This window comes from Rhinolophus sinicus, chromosome 5 (genome assembly GCF_057876585.1).
Source record: "Rhinolophus sinicus isolate RSI-liver-muscle chromosome 5, RSI-T2T, whole genome shotgun sequence".
Classification (NCBI taxonomy): Eukaryota; Metazoa; Chordata; class Mammalia; order Chiroptera; family Rhinolophidae; genus Rhinolophus; species Rhinolophus sinicus.
The window spans coordinates 94,805,211-94,825,447 of NC_142505.1; the positions used below are offsets into that span (position 1 = coordinate 94,805,211).

Below are 20,237 nucleotides of genomic sequence, written 5' to 3' on the forward strand. Positions count from 1 at the left end.
TTGGCCAATGGGAGTTGCCTCAAGTTGGCTCCTGGGTCCCTTTGATAAATAGCTGCTTCTAGGCCTTTTATGTAGGACAAACCTTGGTTCCAACCACAGCTCCATCACTTGCCAGCCCTTGACCTTGTGAAATTACTTAAATTCTAAGCTTCTTTTTGTGCATCTGTAAATGGGAATAATCATAGTAGTACCTACCTTTATAGAGTTGATACAAGATTACAATAGTCAAGTATTTGGCAGAGTGTCTCCCAAAGAGCAAGGGCTAAAACAAAGTTTAGGTTTATTATTGTTATTATTTGAATTAACGAGGAGAGTTATTAGGGCTTTGGAACTTGTACAGCATTATGTGCCATAAAAATCATTAACCCCTCCTGCACAAGGGACTTATTAGTGTAAGAAAGAGGGCAGTCTTGTCTGTGCTTTGGCAAATGGTTTTGCTGTAGAAGCGAATGGCACACTTAGAATTCAGGGGTGAGAAGAGAGAAGAGGAAGAAGCATAAGTGTGGGGAGGGCCTGAAACTACCCAGGGAGGCCAGGTGCCTGCAGAGGGCACAAGGGGAAGTCACTTCTGAGCTGCCTGTGTCCTCATTGGATGTGGCTTTGGCTGTTGCCATGGTGCATGACAGGGAGGTGTGTTAACCCAGTGAAGTGTGAATCACGATTAACTGTTCAGCTCCATCTGCCCTCTCAGCTGTAGGCCTCAGGGAGACACCAGGGTAGGGACTGCATGCCGTTAGCTACACTCCAGCTGTTTCAGCCCTTTTTAGCCCCTGGACCCAGTTCTCCTGTCCGGGGTCCTTCTCCCATGTGCCCTGACATATTTCCTAGTGGGCCAGGCACATTCTCCTCCAGCACTCAGTACTCTTAGTAGAACCCTCAAGTGTGTTTCACCTGCTATGACTGGGGGTGGGGAAGGAAGGGGTCTCCTGTAGCACCACCCTGGGCCTTCTCTTTGTTTCCTTATTAAAATATGCCAAAGGGTTAGCTTATTGCTAATCTTACAAAGCTCAGGTTTTAGATTTTTGTTCACCTAGTGTACTGTTTTGGTTTGCTTTGTTTTTGCTTCATTTCTGCTTTGGTAATTATCAATCCCTATATTCTCATCTCTTTGGGTTGATTTTTATTCTTTCTTTAGATTTTGAATGGAAAATTTGGTTCATTTAGTTCCACTTCCTTATTTCCTACTAAATGCCTCTAAGACATTTATTCATGTGCCCTTTCAGTTCTAAATATTGTATCATTTCTATTTGAATTCCTCTTTAGCTATGAATAACCTAGAAGTGTGTTTTTATACATTTTCATAGGTGTGAGGGTTGGGGGGGCGGCTATTATCTGCATCATTGAGTTATGATTTTATTGCACTGTAATCAGTGAATGTGACTTCTAGGTCATATTTGAGGGAAGTCGGTGGCCTCAGTCATGATCAGTTTTTACCAACATTTCATGTATGTTTGAAAAAAAATGAGTATCAGAAAAACTGTTTGCTAAGTTAGGTAACTGCTGTTCAGGGCCGCTTCAATTTCACGGCCTGGCAAGGTTCTCATCGAAGCCACTGCCTTCTGCCAGCTTCCCAGACACAAAAAAAATGTCCATTTGGGGCTGATTTGTTCATTGTGGCACACAAAACACAGCCAGGCCATGGAAGATGATGGCTCTTCCTTTTTGCAAATAAGATGACTTTTGCTGGAGTCCGAATTATCTTAGTCCCAGCTGAATCAGCTTGTAAAACCTAGGCTCTGCTTTCAAGTGGCTGTTGCAGTCATGGATATTTGTGCTATGCAGTAATTTAAGAATGGAACTGGTAAATGTTTTCATGAAGAACAAAAGTTGGGGGCTGACCATGGCCTGTGTCTTAGCATCAGGCATTACTTGAAGTCCTTTGCTCTTGGTCACTGCGGTTGTGTGGGCATTGCATCACTTCTTTGTGTCTTCATTAGCTATGTGGCTATGATACGTCTACCATACTGATCACAGAGGGTTGTGGTGAGGCTCAGCTGAGATAACAGACATAAAATGTACTTTATAAACTGGAAAGAGATCTTCAAATATCAGGGGCCGGTTGAAGGCACCTTGTGAAATAGTAGCAAGTATGGTCTAAATGCATGTTAACTCCCTTTATTCTCTGGAAGGAGCCTGAACAGGGTGAAACTGAGAGCAATGCTTGGAGGCCCCCGAAATTCTTCATTGTCCTTCCCTTCCTTTCCCGCAGAGTAGAATACAGAAACTGCAGCCATGACCACCCACGTGACCCTGGAAGATGCCCTGTCCAACGTGGACCTCTTGGAAGAGCTGCCCCTCCCTGACCAGCAGCCATGCATCGAGCCTCCACCTTCCTCTATCATGTACCAGGTAAATTCTCCCAGGGCACTGGGAGGCTTGGGAGCTCTGGAGATCCCCTAAGAGGGTTTGCCCTGAAGGCAGAGGAAAAAGGGAGGTCTGCCTGTAGAAGGTGAAAGGCCGTGCGCTGATGGAATCCCTGGTGCACTGGTGGAACAGAGTGTAAGGAATAGATTAGCTGGTAAATGTACACCCGAGCTATTTCTCCTCCCTGGGGAAGGCTTGTTGATCTGCTCTGACCCCAAATACCTTCCCGGCTGTTCTTGCTGCAGCACCAACCAAGGCTTTGGCAGCTTTGACCTCATGAATTAAATATTGCAATTTAGAAACCCCTAGAGCTTGTCTGGGTAATTACTTTTCCTTCATGTATGTGAGAAGAGCTCTTCAACTCCCCAGAGCAGCTAATGGCTCAGGGAAGCTGGTCACAGTTGTTTGCTTTTGCCTAAGAGAGGTGAGCTTGTGATAAACCATGATCAGATTGCTCAAAACCTCGATGCCACCAGGGCACACATGGGGACAGCATCGATGCAGCCGGAGTCTGCCTTGCAAACAGCCCATGGTCTGCAGACAAGTATGCCACGTTAAGAAAGAATAGTCTTAATTTGAAATCCTTGGCTATATCTGTCTGACCTTTTGAAAGTTCTTGGACTGCTAAATGAAACTAAATATAAATGCATAATATATTTTCAATTTTATTCAGTGGTCAGATTTATGAAGCACATGCCCAAAGGTTCAACTCAAACTTGGTTCATTCACATTTTGTAACACAGATTAAATTTTTAACTATATAATTTTTTTTTTATTATAAGCAATACAGAAAAGTATAGCAAATAAAAATTTCCCTGTAACTATGTCTATATGTAGACACACACACCCATTTTTTTATTTTACCACATATATGTATATATTTTTAATACACCCAAAGGGAATCATACTATATACATTGCTCTATGATTTGGCTTTTTTAACTTAAAATTCGTTACGGATATTTTCCCCTGAAAATGCTGCCACATTATTTTTAATCACCACGGAGTATATATAAGTCCAAGAGTATAGATATACTATTATTTATTTAGCCTTTCACTATGAATGGACATTTGTATGATCTCCAGTTTTTTCTATAACAAAAAAAATGCTGCATTTGTTATCCTTGTATGTATGTGTCTCCACCCTCACGTGAGTATTTTTGCAACTGCTGGATGAAAGCAATGCACACCTTAAGTTTAACAGGTACTTAGGCTTGTATAGTGTAAGCATTTACTTCTGGGGGTCGGCTGGGTACATCTGGGAACTACCAATGAGCAGGGGGTACGGGCCATGTCTGTAGACGGCTCCTGCCCGGTGTGGTCCAGCGTGAGATTCTTGGAAGTAGATGAGAGGGCACTGTGTACATAGCTTTCCACAGAGAACTTGTGGCATTTGTAGGCAGCAATTTGCTTCCTGGGCACCCAGCCACCTGGGACCTGTTTTCTAACAACCAAATGTTCCTGTCCTCTGATTCCCACAGGCTAACTTTGACACAAACTTCGAGGACAGGAATGCATTTGTCACAGGCATTGCAAGGTACATTGAGCAGGCGACGGTCCACTCCAGCATGGTAAGTCTCTGTGACCCTACCTGGGCAGGAGGGGCTGTGGGCAACTTCTCACACCAGGGGCCTGTGCTCAGCTATTCCAAGAAGACCTGCCTCAAGTCAGATCTGTCCCCCTTAAGCCCATTCTCAAGCCTGCCACAGCCCCTCTCAGTGCCTAGGGCCATACTGTCCCCATGTCTTCCAGCTTTGCAAATCCTACTCACCTTTAGGGCCCAACACCATCCCCACTGTTCACTTCCCTGAGCTTCTATAGCCTTCTGAGTTAACACGTCATTAGATCCTGCCTTGTCTTGTACTTTATAGATGACTGGCTTTGTGGAATTTTATCTCTTGTAAAGCAAAAGATTTCTCAGGAAAGGGGTGGTAGCTTTGGAATAGTATGCTGACTCGAGGAAGCGGGTGGCATAAATCATTCACAAGCGGGACCAGCTGTTTTATGGATCAGGTGTCTGACCGCTCTGTGAGGGATCACCCCTTCCCTCCTGGGCTTTCTTTGATTTTATTCTCATGCAGCCCTGAAATTTGAAGAATTCCAGATTCCTCTTTCACAGGCTCTGTGGACCTTTCTCACTGTATCGGTTATATTCTAAAACCTTGTCTTACCATACCGTGCCCATTCAGTAAATAGTGTGTACCTAGTACCTACAGAGACTGCTAAATGCTGGGGAGGGCTATGCAAGGACAAGTAGGGGCCAGTCTTGATTCTCAACAAGTCAAGTGGGAAACAGACAAGCTTCCCTTTTATTGAACACTTTCTGTGAAGATATTTTAAATGCATTGTCTCAATTAATCCTCACCTCAACCCTGTGAGGTAGGTTCTATTACAATACCCATTTCACAGATGGGGAAAACTGAAGCCCAGAAAAGTTAAGTAAATTACTCAGGATCCTGCAGCTGACAAGTGACAGAGCTAAACCCTGGTCTGTCTGACTACAAAACCTGTGCTCCAGACAACTCTTTGCAGACAAAAATGCATGAAATGCAAGGCAAATGATATGGTAAAAGTTTCAAGTTCTGTGTTTTTGAAGGGGCCTTGAGAGGGGTTAGAGAAAGCTTAATGAAGGAAATGGCTTTTGAGTAGGGCCTTGTATACTATATATAATGTTACAGTGTGTGTGTGCGTGTGTGTGTGTACACACACACACATTATAACCGTATATATGGCACTTTAAAATGTATAAGGTATTCTCATATACGATATCATTGGAGCCTTATAACAGTCCTACGACTTGCAAAGAGGTCATTATGCCCGTTTTTAGGGATGAGAAAACTGAAACCTAGAGAAGTTAATAAGCCAGTTGCTCGTGATCACACTGCTGGTAAGTCACAGGGTTGAACATGGAATCCAGGACTTGTGCTTCCCAGGCCTGGCCTCTCTCCACTGCACTCTTCCATCCCACACAGTTAGAACTGCATCTGTCAGGGATGAGATGGCACATGCTTACCCCTGGTGGAACCAGCATGAGCAAAGGCACAGAGGCAAAACTTTGCAGAGACTGCCTGGGTTTGGACTGTGAGGTACATACAAGGAAATTCCTGTGGTACTTATGGAAAATCAGATAACAGTCAGTGCATAGAGGGTCTATTCACTTGATAGCAAAATGCCCCAGACGGGGTAGCTTAAATAACAGACATGTATTTTCTCACAGTTCTGGAGACTAGAAGTCCCATATCAAGCCGAGCTGGTTTCTCCTGAGTCCTCTCCCCTCGCCTTGCTGCCAGCCACCTTCTCACTGTGTCCTCACGTCACCTTTCCTCTGTGTGCCCACACATGTAGAGCATCTCTTTTTGTGTCCGAATTTCCTCTTCTTAAAAGGAGACCAGTCCGATTGGATGAGGGCCCATCGTACTGTCCTCATTTTAACTTCACCACCTCTTTAAAGGCTCTGTCTCCCCATGTAGGTGCTAGGGGTTAGGCTTGAACATGACTTTGGGGGGGCTGGACACAATTCAGCCCATAACAGAGGGCTTTAGTTCATTTAATCAAGAATCAAAAGCAACGGAAAATGTTCATCCGTGAGAGAAATGTGAACACAACCCTGCTTGGGGAATACGGTTCATTTGTTAGTTACGTGCGGAATGAATTGGGAGGCAAATGAGTCAGTTGAGATAAAGTTATCAACATTGGCGGCATTAAGGGCCAAATAAGGGCAATGGCATGAGGGATGGCTGAGGATACGGAGAGGAGAGACAGTGGGGGTTAAGGTTACCTGGCTTGACAATCAGCTGGGCGCTGAAGCGGAGAGAATGGCGCTACGCTGATGGCAGTTGCCTAGAAGTACCAAGTCAGGGGCCCCAAAAGGCAGGTCAGGAGGAGGGTCCAGTTTAGAGGGGGATTGTATGAGTTTTCTATTGTTGCTGTAACAGGTTACCACAAACTTAGTGGCCTCAAACAACACAGATATGTTTGCTTACAGTTCTTTTTGCCAGAAGTCCGACATGGGTCTTACGGGGTTAAAATCAAGGTGTTGGCCGAGCTGTGTTCCTTTTGGGAAGACTCTAGAGGAGAATGTGTTTCCTGGCTTTTCCAAGCTTCTAGAGGCTGTCCACACTCCTTGGCTCAGCCCCCTTCCAGCCAGCAATCACAGCACTCCAATCTCTGCTTCCGTCCTCACGTCTCTTCTCTGGCTCTCCTGTCTCCTTCTGTCAGTTTTTAGGACCTTTGTCATTACCTTGGGTCCACCAGCTAATTGAGGATAACCTCTCCGTCACAAGGTTCCTAACTTAATTACATCTGCAAAGTCCCTTTTGCCATGTAAGGTATTATGTTCACAGGTTCTGCAGACTAGGGTACGGATATCTTTGTGGAGCCATTGTTCTGCCCAAACAGGGATGGTGATGATAGGGTTTTAGACGGGTCAAAGAATAGGGTATCCTGTTGACATTCATGGATAATGCCAGAACCTCACTTCACTCAGCAACTCCCACCTTGTATCTTGCTAAATCTTTCTCTAGAGTAGTTTATGAGCAGCAAAGTATCTTCATTAGATGTTCACCTTCTTGTGTTTCTCCTGCCCACACTTGGGCAGGACAGCCAGAGAAAAGAGGAGGAGGAGAAAGTGTAGACAACGTCCTTGACCAGCTATGGGGCACAGTTGAGGATTCTTTGCTCGGGGTGAGATGGGGGCAGAGTGTCCAGAGGAAGTGCTAAGAGATCTGGTCTGTCACTACCCGCCCTGAAATTTGAGCTGAACTCACATTGGGTTTAAGTCACGGACTCACAGAATCTTACAAACGTAAAGGACCTGAGGGACCCTTAGTCCTGCTGCGGTCAACCTGGGCTGTATTTTGGAGTCACCTGGAGGGCATTAAAAAATACTGATGCCTGGGTCCCCTCCCAGGGATAATGATTTAGTTCTAGAGGGACGTGGCCTGGGCATGGCCAGTTTTCAAAGTTCTCCACGTGATGCAGTCAGGGTTGAGAACCAGTGATTTCGGCCAATTCTTTACCCCCATATGTGAAAATCATGACATTTTCAAGGTGAAAAGTCTCCTGTGGTCCCACCAATGGCTCTTTCCCCCACACCATCCTGACCGCTATATTCCAGGAATAATTATACAACAAATCTGGCTGATGGTCAACGTAATTGTCCATAGGGGAGAATCCATGTCATTGTTGTTTGCTGCCCTGTTCTGAGTAGCGCAGAGCCTGAGACCCATGAGTGGCCAGTAACACATTCATTGCATGAATGAGTTGGAATATTCACACCTCCCGGTGGGCAGTTCGGGTGTCATCAAGTACACACGTTCCCTATGTTAATGTCACTTCCCTTTTTTGGCATGTGTTCTGAAGCAATGGCAGCAGGAGACCCACAAGCTTGGTCCTGGTTCTCTGCTGTCTCAAGGACAACTTGTTACTGATTTTAAAAATACTGACTGAAAGTGTGACTCGTCAGTGATAGTTGCTGTTGCAAGCAAAGCTATAAAAAGTCATAAACTCCAAATTAAATCTGTTCTTGTACTAGGAAGATATTATGAAATAGATATGTTATGTGGGATAAAAAAATAAATCAGTGAAGGTTCATTTTTGTAGCAATACAAATATTGACAATAGAGGTGGTCTTGCTATATTCTTTTTTTATTGTTCTTTTTGAGAGATCCTTCATAGGACATAAAATTTACCATTTAAGGTGTACAATTTAGTGGGTGTTTGTTTTTTTTAAAACATATTTGCGATGTTAGACCGCCATCACCACTGTCTAATTTCCATCACCACAAAAAGAGACCCGAAACCCATTAGTGGTCACTTCCAATTCCTCCCTCTTCCCATCCCCAGGAAAACACTAATCTATTATACTGTCTCTCTCTATGGATTCGTTGACACTGAACATTTCATCTAAATGAATCCTACAAAATGTGGGCTTTTGTATCTGGCTCCTTTCACTCAGCATCATGTTTTCAAAGTTCATCCATGTGGTAGCGTGTGTCAGCACTTCCTTTTATAGAGGATTACTATTCCATTGTATGGCTGCACCACATTTTATTTATCCATTCCTCAGTTGATGGACATTTGGGTTGTTTCCACTTTTTGGCTATTAGAACAGTAACTGCTATGAACAAGTGTGTAAGTTTCTTTGTGGACCCATGTTTTCATTTCTCTTGGGCATATACCTAGGAGTGGAATTTCTGGGTCATTCGGTAACTCTGTGTTTAATTTTTTGAGACACTGCCAGACTATCTTTTCCTAGTAATAGTCTTAACTCCCTTTATACAGATGACCTAGTCTGTGGGAGTGTGCACTTGTGCGTGCATGTGTGTGTGCTAGGTTGTGTGTGTGTGTGTGTGTTTGTATTCGTATTCCATTTAATTCTCAAAATTATCTGAGGTTGTTATTGTCATTGTCACTAAATGGAGAATCTTAGGTTCAGTTATTTCCTGAAGGCCAAAGGGCCAAGGAAGTGATGAAGCTGAGATTTGAGCCCAGATATTTGGACCCTGAATTTAGGGCTCTTTCCATAGTCACTCTTACTAGGTGAGGTGAGTGAGTCATCATCGTATTTTTCAGATTTATTTTTCATGCTGTTGTTGGTTTTGCCACCTACTCTGTATTATTTTTTAAAAATTGATCTTAATCATTTGCCTACTTATAAAATAGTAACATGGGCGTTTATAGAAAGTGCAAACGTTATAATACCGTATAATAGGAGAAGTGACAGTTCCTGTTTATCCAGCCCCACAGAGAGCTTGCTCGTCAGCGTTTGGTGCGTATTCCACCAAAACATTTTTCAATACAGAGTAATAGACTGTCATAATTATTACTCTTTGTTTGTTTTTTTAAAATCTATCTGCTGTACATACTGTTTTACTACTTGCTTACTTTCTTGCTAACTGTATATCTGGGACAGCTTTTGCTGTTGGAACAAATAGATCTGCCCCCTTTCTAAGGTGGCCATCTAGCTTTGAAAAACGGTGGCCTGCTCACCCAGAGCGCTCCTGGGTGTCTGATGGGTAATATCGGCCAGTGCTTCTCAAACTGAGTCACCGGGAATGTTATGGAAACGCAGGTTTTGATCCCCTGTGCCCGGGAAGGGGCCCGAGACTGTATTTCTTATAAGCCCCCCAGGTGATGTGGTCCACCCACCACACGGAGTGGTGAGGATTTGGGGGGCTGTTGAGAAGCTCTGTAGCACTGCCTCAGTTTCTCCCTGATGAGCGCGTTTTGCTTTTCAGAATGAAATGCTGGAGGAAGGGCACGAGTATGCAGTCATGCTGTACACCTGGCGCAGCTGTTCCCGGGCCATCCCCCAGGTGAGACCGTCCTGCCGCGATGGGGGCGCTACCACCCTCCACTTCACCCCCATCCTTAAAGCTGAGTTCCACGTGGCAGGGGCGTGCTGAAGACATTCCGAGAGCTTCTCGTAAAACTGAACCCTACTTAAAAACTATTTGTTCAATGTATTTTATTTTGAAAGCGATATATGCTGACTATATAACACCCACACCATTGCCAAAAGGTACAAAGTAAAAATTAAGAGGTCTCCACCTCCTCACCCACCACCCACACCCACCTCCCAACAGAGCGTGATCACTACAGAGGCTTTGGACGTTTTGCTGCCTTTTAGTCTGGATCTTTCTCCTTGACGATCATGAACATCCCTGATTATTATTCCGTAAATTATTCTCATTTACAGAAGCCTGTTGTTTGCTTACATTACTCTGCCACTTGCTTTTTTACCCTTTGTGCTTTATTCCTGACGTTTGTTCGTGTTGACACGTACAGATATCGTATTACCATCATTATCATCATCATCTAATTTGTGAATCCCACTTTAACAAAATCAAAAAGGCACAGACGTGTAAAGAGAGAAACCGTTCCTCTCCCTTACTCTAGTCCTAGCCCCCAGAAGTAACAAATTATGAACAGTCTGGTTTGCACTGTTTTCAGATTTTCTATGCCTGCTTTATATATGGACACAAGAACATACACATTGTTTTGTTTAACAAAAATGGGGTTAAATTGCACTTACTGTCCTGCAACTGTTTTCATCTGTTCATTTACGGTAGCAATCTCTCCATGTCAGTTTGCATATATCTATCTCATTCCCTCTAACAATGATGTAACGGTATTGAATGAATGCGTCCTAGTGTATCCATTTAATCTGTGACTGGTGGGTATAGCTTGTTGCTATTATTTTAAGAATTGCTAAAAACAGTGTGAAGAATGTTTTTATGCTTACCCTTCGCTCACCTGTTAGTTTTGGTTGCCCTGTTAGTAGTCTTGGATATGCATACTGTGAAAACATCTGCCACTCAATTCTGGTGCTTTGAAAACCACTGGGCAGAGAAAATGGGTTTCTTGATGGGCCCAAGTATGGCCAAAGGGCTTTGCCCCCAAGTGCATCCAGAACCATGGACAGAACATTGTTCTCTGCTTAGAATCTGACAGGGCCCCTCTGGAATCGGAGTGGGGCAAAGGCTGAAGGAGGGAGACATTGCAGATCAGCACAGATGTGTATACAGCTCCTGGTCAGAGCACAGAGCAGATTGAAGGGGAGGAGGGTTCTGTTCTTGGGCCCAACTGGTTTCTTTCCTGCTGCCGATGTGTAGGAAGCAGTTCTGCCCCCAGACAGACTTGTCAGACCGGGCTGCCCAGCCTCCTCTCATTCGGGTACCACATCATTCATCATCCTAGATGAGGTGCATTCGAGAGTGAAAAGGGACCCTATGAATAAGGCAGCAGATGTGATCCAGCACTGCCGAGGCAAATCGGGATGTCTGAAACCCCTTCTCTCCACAGGTGAAATGCAATGAGCAGCCTAACCGAGTGGAGATCTATGAGAAGACAGTGGAGGTGCTGGAGCCAGAGGTTACCAAGCTCATGAAGTTCATGTACTTTCAGGTGAGGGGGTCAGGGCAGGGCAGGAACCAGAGACCTGAGAAGGCCCCCATTCTTCTAGACACCGAGGTCTGGATTTCTGCACCATGTTTATTCATTTGGCAAATACTTTGTGAGTGCCCCTGACACACCCCTGAGTGAGCAAGACAGACCATCCCCCCTCTGTCCCTGCAATTTCCATCCTAGTGAGCATTTGAGTATGTTCTGGGTAGGAGGAGAGACTGACAATAAACCAAATACAATCATTTTCAGGGCATAATGTGTGCTGAGAGTAAAATAAAATTTTAAAAATCTCTCAGATTGGAGGGTGTCTGCCACCTGGGTGCAGCTTTAGGGACGGCCTCTCAGGAGGTGGCATTTGAACTGAGGTCTGTGTGATGAGAAAGGCTGACATGTGATGACCAGGCAGAAAAGGGTTTCAGGCAGAAGGAACTGCAAAGGTAAAATCCGTGAAGGCTGAAGGAGGATGACATGTTTAAGAAACAGAACTGAGCCAAGGAGGCCACAGGGCGGGAAGAGGGGGTGAAAAAAGGTGACTCTGGAGAGATAGCCACGGACCCCCTCATAAAAGACACTCACTGCAGGCTATGAAGTAGGACGTGAAAAATGAAAAGAATTACGTGGATTTTATTCAAGCACCATAGAAGCCGCTGGAGGTTTAGTGACACGATCTGATTTGAGGTTTTATAACATCTGGCTGCTGTGTGGGAAATGGACGGGAGACAGGGGCAGTACAGATGGGGGGGCGGGCCGGGAGAGGGGTCATGACAGCAGGGAGACCAGTTGGGATGCCAGGAAGAGTGATCGTTTAAAGGAGGAAAAGAGAAAAGACAGCGAAGGGCTTCCATGAATGGATGATAAGTGGGCAAGCTGGTTACACAGAAATGACAAAGGAAAAGCAATGCAAACAGGTTGATCATTATGCTTGTGTTGGAAGCTTGTTCAGGAATGCAGTCTGACCACTTTAGGACCAGAGTGTGCCCCAGGGTGGGAGTCGTGCCACACATTCTGCCCTCCATATGCTCCACTGGAACTTCCTAAATAGACTGCCAGGCCCTGGCCAAATGTCCACCCCGCGCCCAGCTCTGCGCTGGCCCCTGGGAGCGGGAGATGGAATGTCTGGAGAAAGTGCCAATGCGTGCCACCCAGGGCAGGCACACCGGCTTCAGAGGCAGAAACACCCATGGTTCTGTTGTAACGAAGTACCTGCAAGTTATGTAACATCTGTGACACCTTCAGTTTTCTCTCCTTGGAAATGATGTCCATTTCACAGGTTTGTGGTGAGGATAACTGAGGTCTATTTGTAAAGAGCCAGGTAGAGCCCTAGTTACAGAGTAGGCTTAACACATCAAAGCTGCCGTGATTAGTGTCATGGACCTGCCTACCAGGAGCCTAAAATCTCTTTGGGAAGGCAGGTCCAAGCGAGAAAAACTATCCAGAAGCCAATCAAGTGCTAAGCTGAGGGCCTCCTGGAGAGGAGGGAGGATGTGGACTAATACAGAACTCCGCTGTCCAGCACGGGCCATTAGCCCCATGTGGCTATTTACATTGATTAAAATGAAATGAAATTTAAAATTCAGTTCCTGCGTGCACTAGCCGTTGTCTGTGCTCAGTAGCCCCATGTGATCAGTAGCTCTCATATTGAACGGTGCAAATATTGGACATTTCCATCATCGCAGAAAGCTTTACTGGACTTAGACTCTGGAAGGAGAAAGTGTGGCCTGGTCTGGTCTTTGAAGGAGAGCAATGACTGGTGGGTCGCGTGTCCCAGGCCGGTGGATTGGTGCTCACGGATAAGGCGTAGTTTCTCCCTCCTCCTCACCTCCTCATCCTCTGTCTGTCTCTCTCTGGGTTACTGCGTTAGCCTCCTTTTTGTTGTTGTGGTTCAACTGCTTTTTTTGGTAACAGAGTTATGAGTTATAATTCACACACCATACAATTCATCCATTTGAAGGGGACAATTCAGTGGTTTTTAGGATATTCACAGTTTTGCATTCATACAACAGTCAATTTTAGAGCATTGTCATCACCCCATAAAGAAACTCCATGCACTTTAGCTGCCCCCCCACTTTGTACTACCCATCTGTTCCCCCAGCAGCTCCAACCACTAATTTACTTCTTATCTTTACGGATTTGCCTGTGCTGGGCATTTTATAGAAATAAAGTCACACATATTATGTGGCCTTTTGTGACTGGCTCATTTCACTTAACACAAGTGTTTTCAAGGTTTATCCATGTTGTAGCACGTATCTGAATTTCATTCTTTTTGTGACTGAATACTAATCCATTCTGTGGCTATACCACATTGTATTTATTAGTTGATGGACATTTAGGTTGTATCCACCTTTGGTCTGTTATGAACAATGCTGCTATGGATATTCATGGAGAAATTTTTATGTGGACATGTTTTCATTCCCCTTAACTCTTCTCCCTACTTCTACCTTCGGCCCCTGCAGTCTGTTTTCACCACAGCAGCCACCATGACCCTTTTAAAAATATAATTCAGACTATGTTATCCTGTTTCAAACCACCCCACCCCACCCTTCTCCTGAACTCTCTCAGTGGGGAGGCCTGAGCCCTGACAAAGGCCTGAAAGAGCCAGGAGCCATGAGCCCTCTCTGCCCCTGTCTCCAGCCCCTTCGCTGTACTCACTGCTCGTCAGCCACTGGCTTCTTTCCCATCCCTTGAACATGCAGGCACACTCCTGCCTCAGGGCCTTTGCACTGGCAGTTCACACTGTCCAGAATGTACTTCCCTCAATTATCCTGTCTTTCTCTTTCTCTTCCTTCAAACTCTTTTCCTAAACGTCACCACTTCTTGATGATTTCTTCTCTGATCTTACTAAAAATATACAGGTCTTCCTGCCCTCCCTGGCCCCTTCCCCTGCTTTCTTTTTCTCCATAGCACACATCACATTCTAATATAGAGAATTTATTTTGTTTTCTGTTTTCCCTCACTAGAATATAAGTAGCTTAGGACAGAGATTTTTTGTTTGTTTGTTTGTTTGTTTGTTTCATTCCCTGCTTTTACTCCAGTGCCTAGAATGGTACCTGGCACATAGTAGATACTCAATAAATACTATTTATTGGATGAATGAACCTCTTTCTCTGAATGTCTCTCTCTTGGTCTCTACCCTCTTGCTGTGTGGTGCCTGACACTACACTAGGTGCTGGAACATAAGAAATGAGTAACATACAATGTTTCTCAGCAGAGGCTTGGTAAGTGAATTTGTTGGTTTGACTCACTTGGGGGAAGTTCCAGGCTTCCCCTCTAGAAATCGGCTTTGGATTTAGGGACTCCTCTGACAAAGACCTGACAGATTGGCCTTTCTCTAAATGCCCAGGCTCCGACCAGGGCCCCAGGGGAGCCTTGACCTTGCTCCCCACCTGAGAGTGCAGGGAGCTACCCCACTGGGCTGCCGCACGCTTACTCACTGCCCCTCTGCCTGCAGCGTAAGGCCATTGAACGGTTCTGCAATGAGGTGAAGCGGCTGTGCCACGCCGAGCGGAGGAAGGACTTTGTCTCGGAGGCCTACCTGCTGACCCTGGGCAAGTTCATCAACATGTTCGCCGTCCTGGACGAACTGAAGAACATGAAGTGCAGCGTCAAGAACGACCACTCCGCCTACAAGAGGTCAGGCACCCTCCCCCACGCCCCTCTTCCTCGGGAGCCAGCCGAGGGGAGAAAGAGGATGGGGACCTTCTAACAGGTTCCTTCTCCAAAACCCAGTTAGCCACTCCCAAAGCACGCAGGGGTTGGGCCTCTGTCTGTCTTTGCGGTTGGAGGAGTAAGATGCAGAGCTGGGTCTTTGGAAAATGGTCTGGGCAGGGTTTTCTGTCTCGAGACAGAATTAAATCCCTGTTTCCCGGACCCGTGGAGCAGCAGCATTTTCTGTTGTCCTGTGCAGTGTGGGACTAGTGAGACAATCATAAAATGGTCCCATTAGTCATTTCTGCAAGAATCACAAAGCCAATTCCAGAAAGCAGGCACTGGATTGGCTCCCAGAACTGGGAAGTCCCAGTGTACCTGGATCCAGCGACTGAGATGATACTGGTCTGGTTCCCTTTACCTCTCAGCTCACCTTTCCTCAGTATCAGCTCATTCTCAGGCAGGCTCATGCCCTGCGGTGGCCTCCAGCAGCTTTCACCCTCCCTTCAGTGTAGCCACTCCAGGTTCAGAGGAAGGAAAGGACACTTCTTCTTGCAAATGCTTTTGCCAAAGTCCCAGGAAGGGTTGTCGTTGCTCCAGCCTTGTCATGTGCTAACCCCTCCATTAGTCACTGTGGTGGGTGGAAACTCGACTGAACACGTCTTACTTGTGAGTTTAGTTGGAGGTCAGTATCAGCTCATAAGAAAGAAAGACTGAGAGTGGGGCCAGAGGTCGTTCCTCTCCAGAAATTAGGGTATAGCCACTCCTAAGTGGAGCCTCAGGGGAGGGCAGTCAAAAGCAACAGATTTCCTGTGTTGTCTGGACACATCTCTGGGGAAGGATTTTCTGTGTCACTGATAAAAGGGCCCCTCCTTGAACCACAGCAGAGTATCTGGAAGGCTCCAAAATAACTGGAAGAAGCAAACAACAGACTGATTCTCAAAATTGTATCCCCCTGAGTAAAGTATGAAGCCTGGGGGTGCCCAGCAGGCAGAGCCCCATCTCAAGCCTGACTCAGAAATGGCACCTTTCACAAAGATTTCATAGACAGCTCATCATGTCAGATCTTTCCCAATTTCTCCCCAGTTTACCCAACTCTTTCCATTGTGGTCACAACCGACATGCTTTGTGGACCGGCTAAGGGTCATGAACAAGGCAGGTGTCTGATCGGTTGTCATAGTCATGACACAGGCTGCACCACCACCAGATTAGGCTGGAAAGGTCTGGGCTGCCGCAGTTTTCTCCCTTCAAGTCCTGCTTGTGTCCCCACGCCCACTGTGCCTTTACCTGTAATCCTGTTAGCGTAAATAGACTCGTTTTCCGTGCAATGCTTTGCTTTAGAAACACTGAGGTTTTCCAGTAAAGAACAAAATACACAACAACAAAAAAAGCATTCTGTCTGGGGTGTTTTCTCCATGTGCAGTTTCACCGGAGGTCACTGTGAGAGAGGCCCAAGGATGCTCATTTCACTTTGTCTTAACCACCTGTGTCTGGTTGATAGGATGCTAGCTGCCCTTGAACTTGCAGTTTGAGCTTCAGTACATGGTTGCCTCTTCATTTCAGGCACCCTTATCACAAGGGTCTGAACAGCTCCAAATGCAATGAACATCCTCTCCTTTGATGTTTGGGTCACCCGTGTCAGTCAGAGCTCATGAACCTTGGGGACAGTGTAATTCTGGGTTAGGTGGGAGCGGCAGCCCATGAGGCCTGGTTTAGGCTGGTTGTGCTTGAGCAATGCTCTCAGCAACACCTGTATTTCAGGGCAGCACAGTTCCTGAGGAAGATGGCAGACCCCCAGTCTATCCAGGAGTCGCAGAACCTTTCCATGTTTCTGGCCAACCACAACAGGATCACCCAGGTGATGGGAAACTCTCTGTCAGTCTGGCCTGGTGTCGCGGGACACAGGCAGGTGGACCAAGAGAAGAGGAGCTCAATCTAGATCTAACGTCCCCGCTGTCCTACTCAAGAATTAAGCTGCAGACTTAAGTCACCCCTCCCAACTACAGACGACCCTTTCACCCTCTCCACATTTTGTTCCCTGAAAGCCTTCTCAGCCAGTATTCTGCCCCAGCATTAGCATAGGTTGAGAGCATGGGTTCTGGAGTCAGATGGCCTTGTTTTCTAATCCTGAACCCTCCACTGACCCTTTGAGACCTTGGGCAAGGTCTAGGCCTCAGTTTCCTCGTCTGTAAAATGGGGCTGTTATTTTGAGAATATTATGAGACTCCATCTCATAGGAAATAAATGAGATACTATATAAAAAGCCCTAAGTACACAGAGCCTGACAAATGGCAAGCGCATAAGAAGATGTAGTTACTACTGCCCCTTAGTTGTGGCTCTCACGCTCTGTCTGACTTAACGTAACCTGTCTTGCTCATTTGTCAGTTGAACCTAAACAGGCACCAGCAAGAAGGTCAGCAGGACCCAGGCTGAGAGGGGCCCTCCATCTTCGAAGGGTTTTCAGGCTCAGATCGCTCTCAAAGATGCTGCTGGTTTCCTGCGTCCTTCCTGCTCTTTGTTAAATACAAAAGGCTGCCAGCTTTGAGGCTCTGGGTTTCTTTCCTGTGACGCAGCCCTAGGTTGTCAGTGAAATGTACCAGCAGTGCCCTGGATACCCATCAGGGGCCTAGTTTATCCCTTTGGAGTGAAAGGGACTGAGGTGGAGACCTCAGACTCTTCTCTTATGGGAAGCGTTCTGTACCGTTGTTTCCTGCCAGGAGGGAGATGCTTGCTGGCCCAACTCCCTTCCACTGGGCTGGGTCTTCCCACCATCTTCTGAGGAGACATAATGGCTAAGTCCACACCCTCAGAACTAAGCTGAGATTACTGTAAACCTGTTGCTATAAAGCTTGAAAACACTTTCTAACCATCAGAACTGCCAGGAAATCAAGTGCAGGGCCCCAAGGGGAGGGAGTTCCCTGCCATGGGCAAGTGCAGGAGTTCACACTGGCTAGCGTGGGATCACTGAGAAGATGCAGGCTCCCTGCCCCCTGGTGGTCAGAGTCTGCGTCTGTCTCGCTGCCCAGCTGTGGGCCTTCCCTGGTGGTGAGGCTAACCAGAGTGGGGGGCGCTGCTCTTTAGTGTCTTCATCAGCAACTGGAAGTGATCCCAGGCTACGAGGAGCTGCTGGCTGACATTGTCAACATCTGCGTGGATTACTATGAGAACAAGATGTATCTGACCCCCAGTGAGAAGCACATGCTCCTCAAGGTACAACGCCCACGGTCACACAGCCCGGGGCCTGGGCTGGCCCTCTCACCTCCTTATTTAACATCATTTTTAAAAAACAATGTTTATTTTTCTTACTTAAACACTGATACAGATTTTACTGCACGTAATGTGTTGTAGCCTGTTTTGTTTTGTTTCTTCCCCTTTCATATGTCATAGACATCTCTCCAGATGTTGTTCAGGATATTTCTGCAGTGTAATTTTTAATGGCTGCCAAGTATTCCATTGTATGGGGACATTGTTATTTAACAAATGTCCTATCGTTGGAGATTTGTTTGCTAAACTGCATCGAACACTTCTGCAGCACAGCCTTTGTATACATACTCTTGTCAAGTCAAACTTCCTGGGAGAGAAGTTGCCAACTCGAAAGCAAGGCAAAATCTTTAAGCTTTTGTTCTGTTTTGCCAAAATGGTCACATTTGTTTCATTAGTTTACAAGTTTCATTTTTAACTTATCAAGTAATGTTAATTATTGTAGAAAATCTGTAATATACAGGAAAGCACAAAAATTTTAATCTTTCAGAATCTTTCCATCCTGATACAATACGATTAGCATTTTGATGTATTTCCTTCTCATATTTTCTATGCTTATATATTTTTCAACATACGCAGTATACATAAATTGTGTGTGTGTGTGACTTTTATCCCATTTCATTAAATGTATTGGAATATTATGCAGCTGTTAAATAATGTCATATGGGTAAGCTTTCAGTGTTTAAGCCGTTATTCTATTGTTAGCTGCTTAGGATGTTTCTAATTTCTCTCTGACAGCCGTAGCACTGAAATGAACGACCTTCTCCATATTCTTTATACACACTGCATAGCCCCTTTTGATTCTTTCTTCCCCAGAACCTCACCTTTCAAAGTTCTCCTGGTGGTTTTACTTTTTTCTCCTCTCTTCCACGTCACTCTTGCTATTCTGAACCCAGCCCTGTTGGTGTTCCCTTCCTTACATTTCCATATCACCTCAATGGAGTTTACAGGGCATTGTGGTTTTGTGACTTGTTCGCAGTGGCTTCCTCTGCACAATCAGAAATCCAGAGAAGTCACCCAAAGTCCAGCAGCCTCTCCCCCACAGTGATATGCCTGGACTCTCCAGAATTGCTGCTTCCACAACAAGGTTTCCAATTTCCAGTCCACCAAACATTCTTAGATGCTGCCATCAAGTTCTCAGGCCCTCCTTTTCTGTCACCTGTTTTTAATCCTTAGATCCCTCAGCTTCTCAACCCTCTTCCCTCTCAATGCTCTACCACTTCAATCTGGCCCCAGCACTATTTTGCTGTTGCTTCTCCACAGTTGTGTTCATTGAACACAGTTGCCACCAGAGGGAGCCGTTGACCCTTAACAGAAAAGTCTGGCGCACCCACTGCAGAATCACAAAATGCAACTAATGGAGAAATGACCTTAACAGGCCTCTAGTCCATTCCCTTATGTGTCAGATGTGACTTACCCATGGTCACATAGCAACTGTGAGCCAAGAGAGGCTGCTTTCAATCTAGTTGTTGAGGCCCCCTTTAGGCTCCTTGTATGTTTGACAAAAGGAGCAAAGCAAGCCAGCGTTCAGGAGACTGTTAAATGGACTGGAATATCCAGAATTAGCCTGTCGACCTGCTTATTAGGGATTGTCAGGCAAGAAATGAATTCTTTTTATAAAGGAAAGCCTCCAATGGCTCTTCCCAAATCATTACATTATTATTGTTTCCTTGGGGAAAGAGGTGAATAGATTTACATTCATTCAACATTCAGCAAGTATTCATCAAGCGCCTGTGATGTACTGGACCTCAGGGATACACCACTCAGTCCTTTTTCTCAAAAAGGATCTAAATGCGTAAATGACGCTGTTGTCAGGTCCAGGTTCAAATCCTGTCTCTGCAGCTTACTAGCTGTGTGACATTGGCACACTGGCTAACCTCTCTGCGTCTTCAATTCCTCATCTATAGAATAAGGTTATTGTGTAGAACTGGACTTATGAGGCTGTTGTGAGAATTAAGGATAATTCCTGTTAAAGCCCTAAGCCCTAGTAAGGACTCAGGAAGGGGCTGCCACAATATACTAAAGGGCCGTCTGTATTTCTTGATAGAAATCAAATTTCTG

At 45.6% G+C, this 20,237-nt stretch overlaps 1 protein-coding gene across 6 annotated transcripts in view; it reads left to right on the forward strand.

The window, feature by feature from the left end:
* Nucleotides 1–20,237, forward strand: part of CYFIP2 (cytoplasmic FMR1 interacting protein 2) — a 110,526-nt gene that overhangs the window by 13,488 nt on the left and 76,801 nt on the right. For 4 of the 6 annotated variants that reach the window (XM_019740295.3, XM_019740331.3, XM_088798759.1 and 1 more), the window contains exons 2-8: nt 2,210–2,349; nt 3,845–3,934; nt 9,602–9,679; nt 11,169–11,270; nt 14,719–14,900; nt 16,677–16,773; nt 17,997–18,125. In XM_019740295.3, coding sequence (XP_019595854.3) covers nt 2,233–2,349; nt 3,845–3,934; nt 9,602–9,679; nt 11,169–11,270; nt 14,719–14,900; nt 16,677–16,773; nt 17,997–18,125 — 795 coding nt within the window. In that variant the 5' untranslated portion in view covers nt 2,210–2,232. The remainder of the gene's footprint in view (nt 1–2,209; nt 2,350–3,844; nt 3,935–9,601; nt 9,680–11,168; nt 11,271–14,718; nt 14,901–16,676; nt 16,774–17,996; nt 18,126–20,237) is intronic. The other 2 variants (XM_088798760.1, XM_088798758.1) reach the window with 1 other exon arrangement.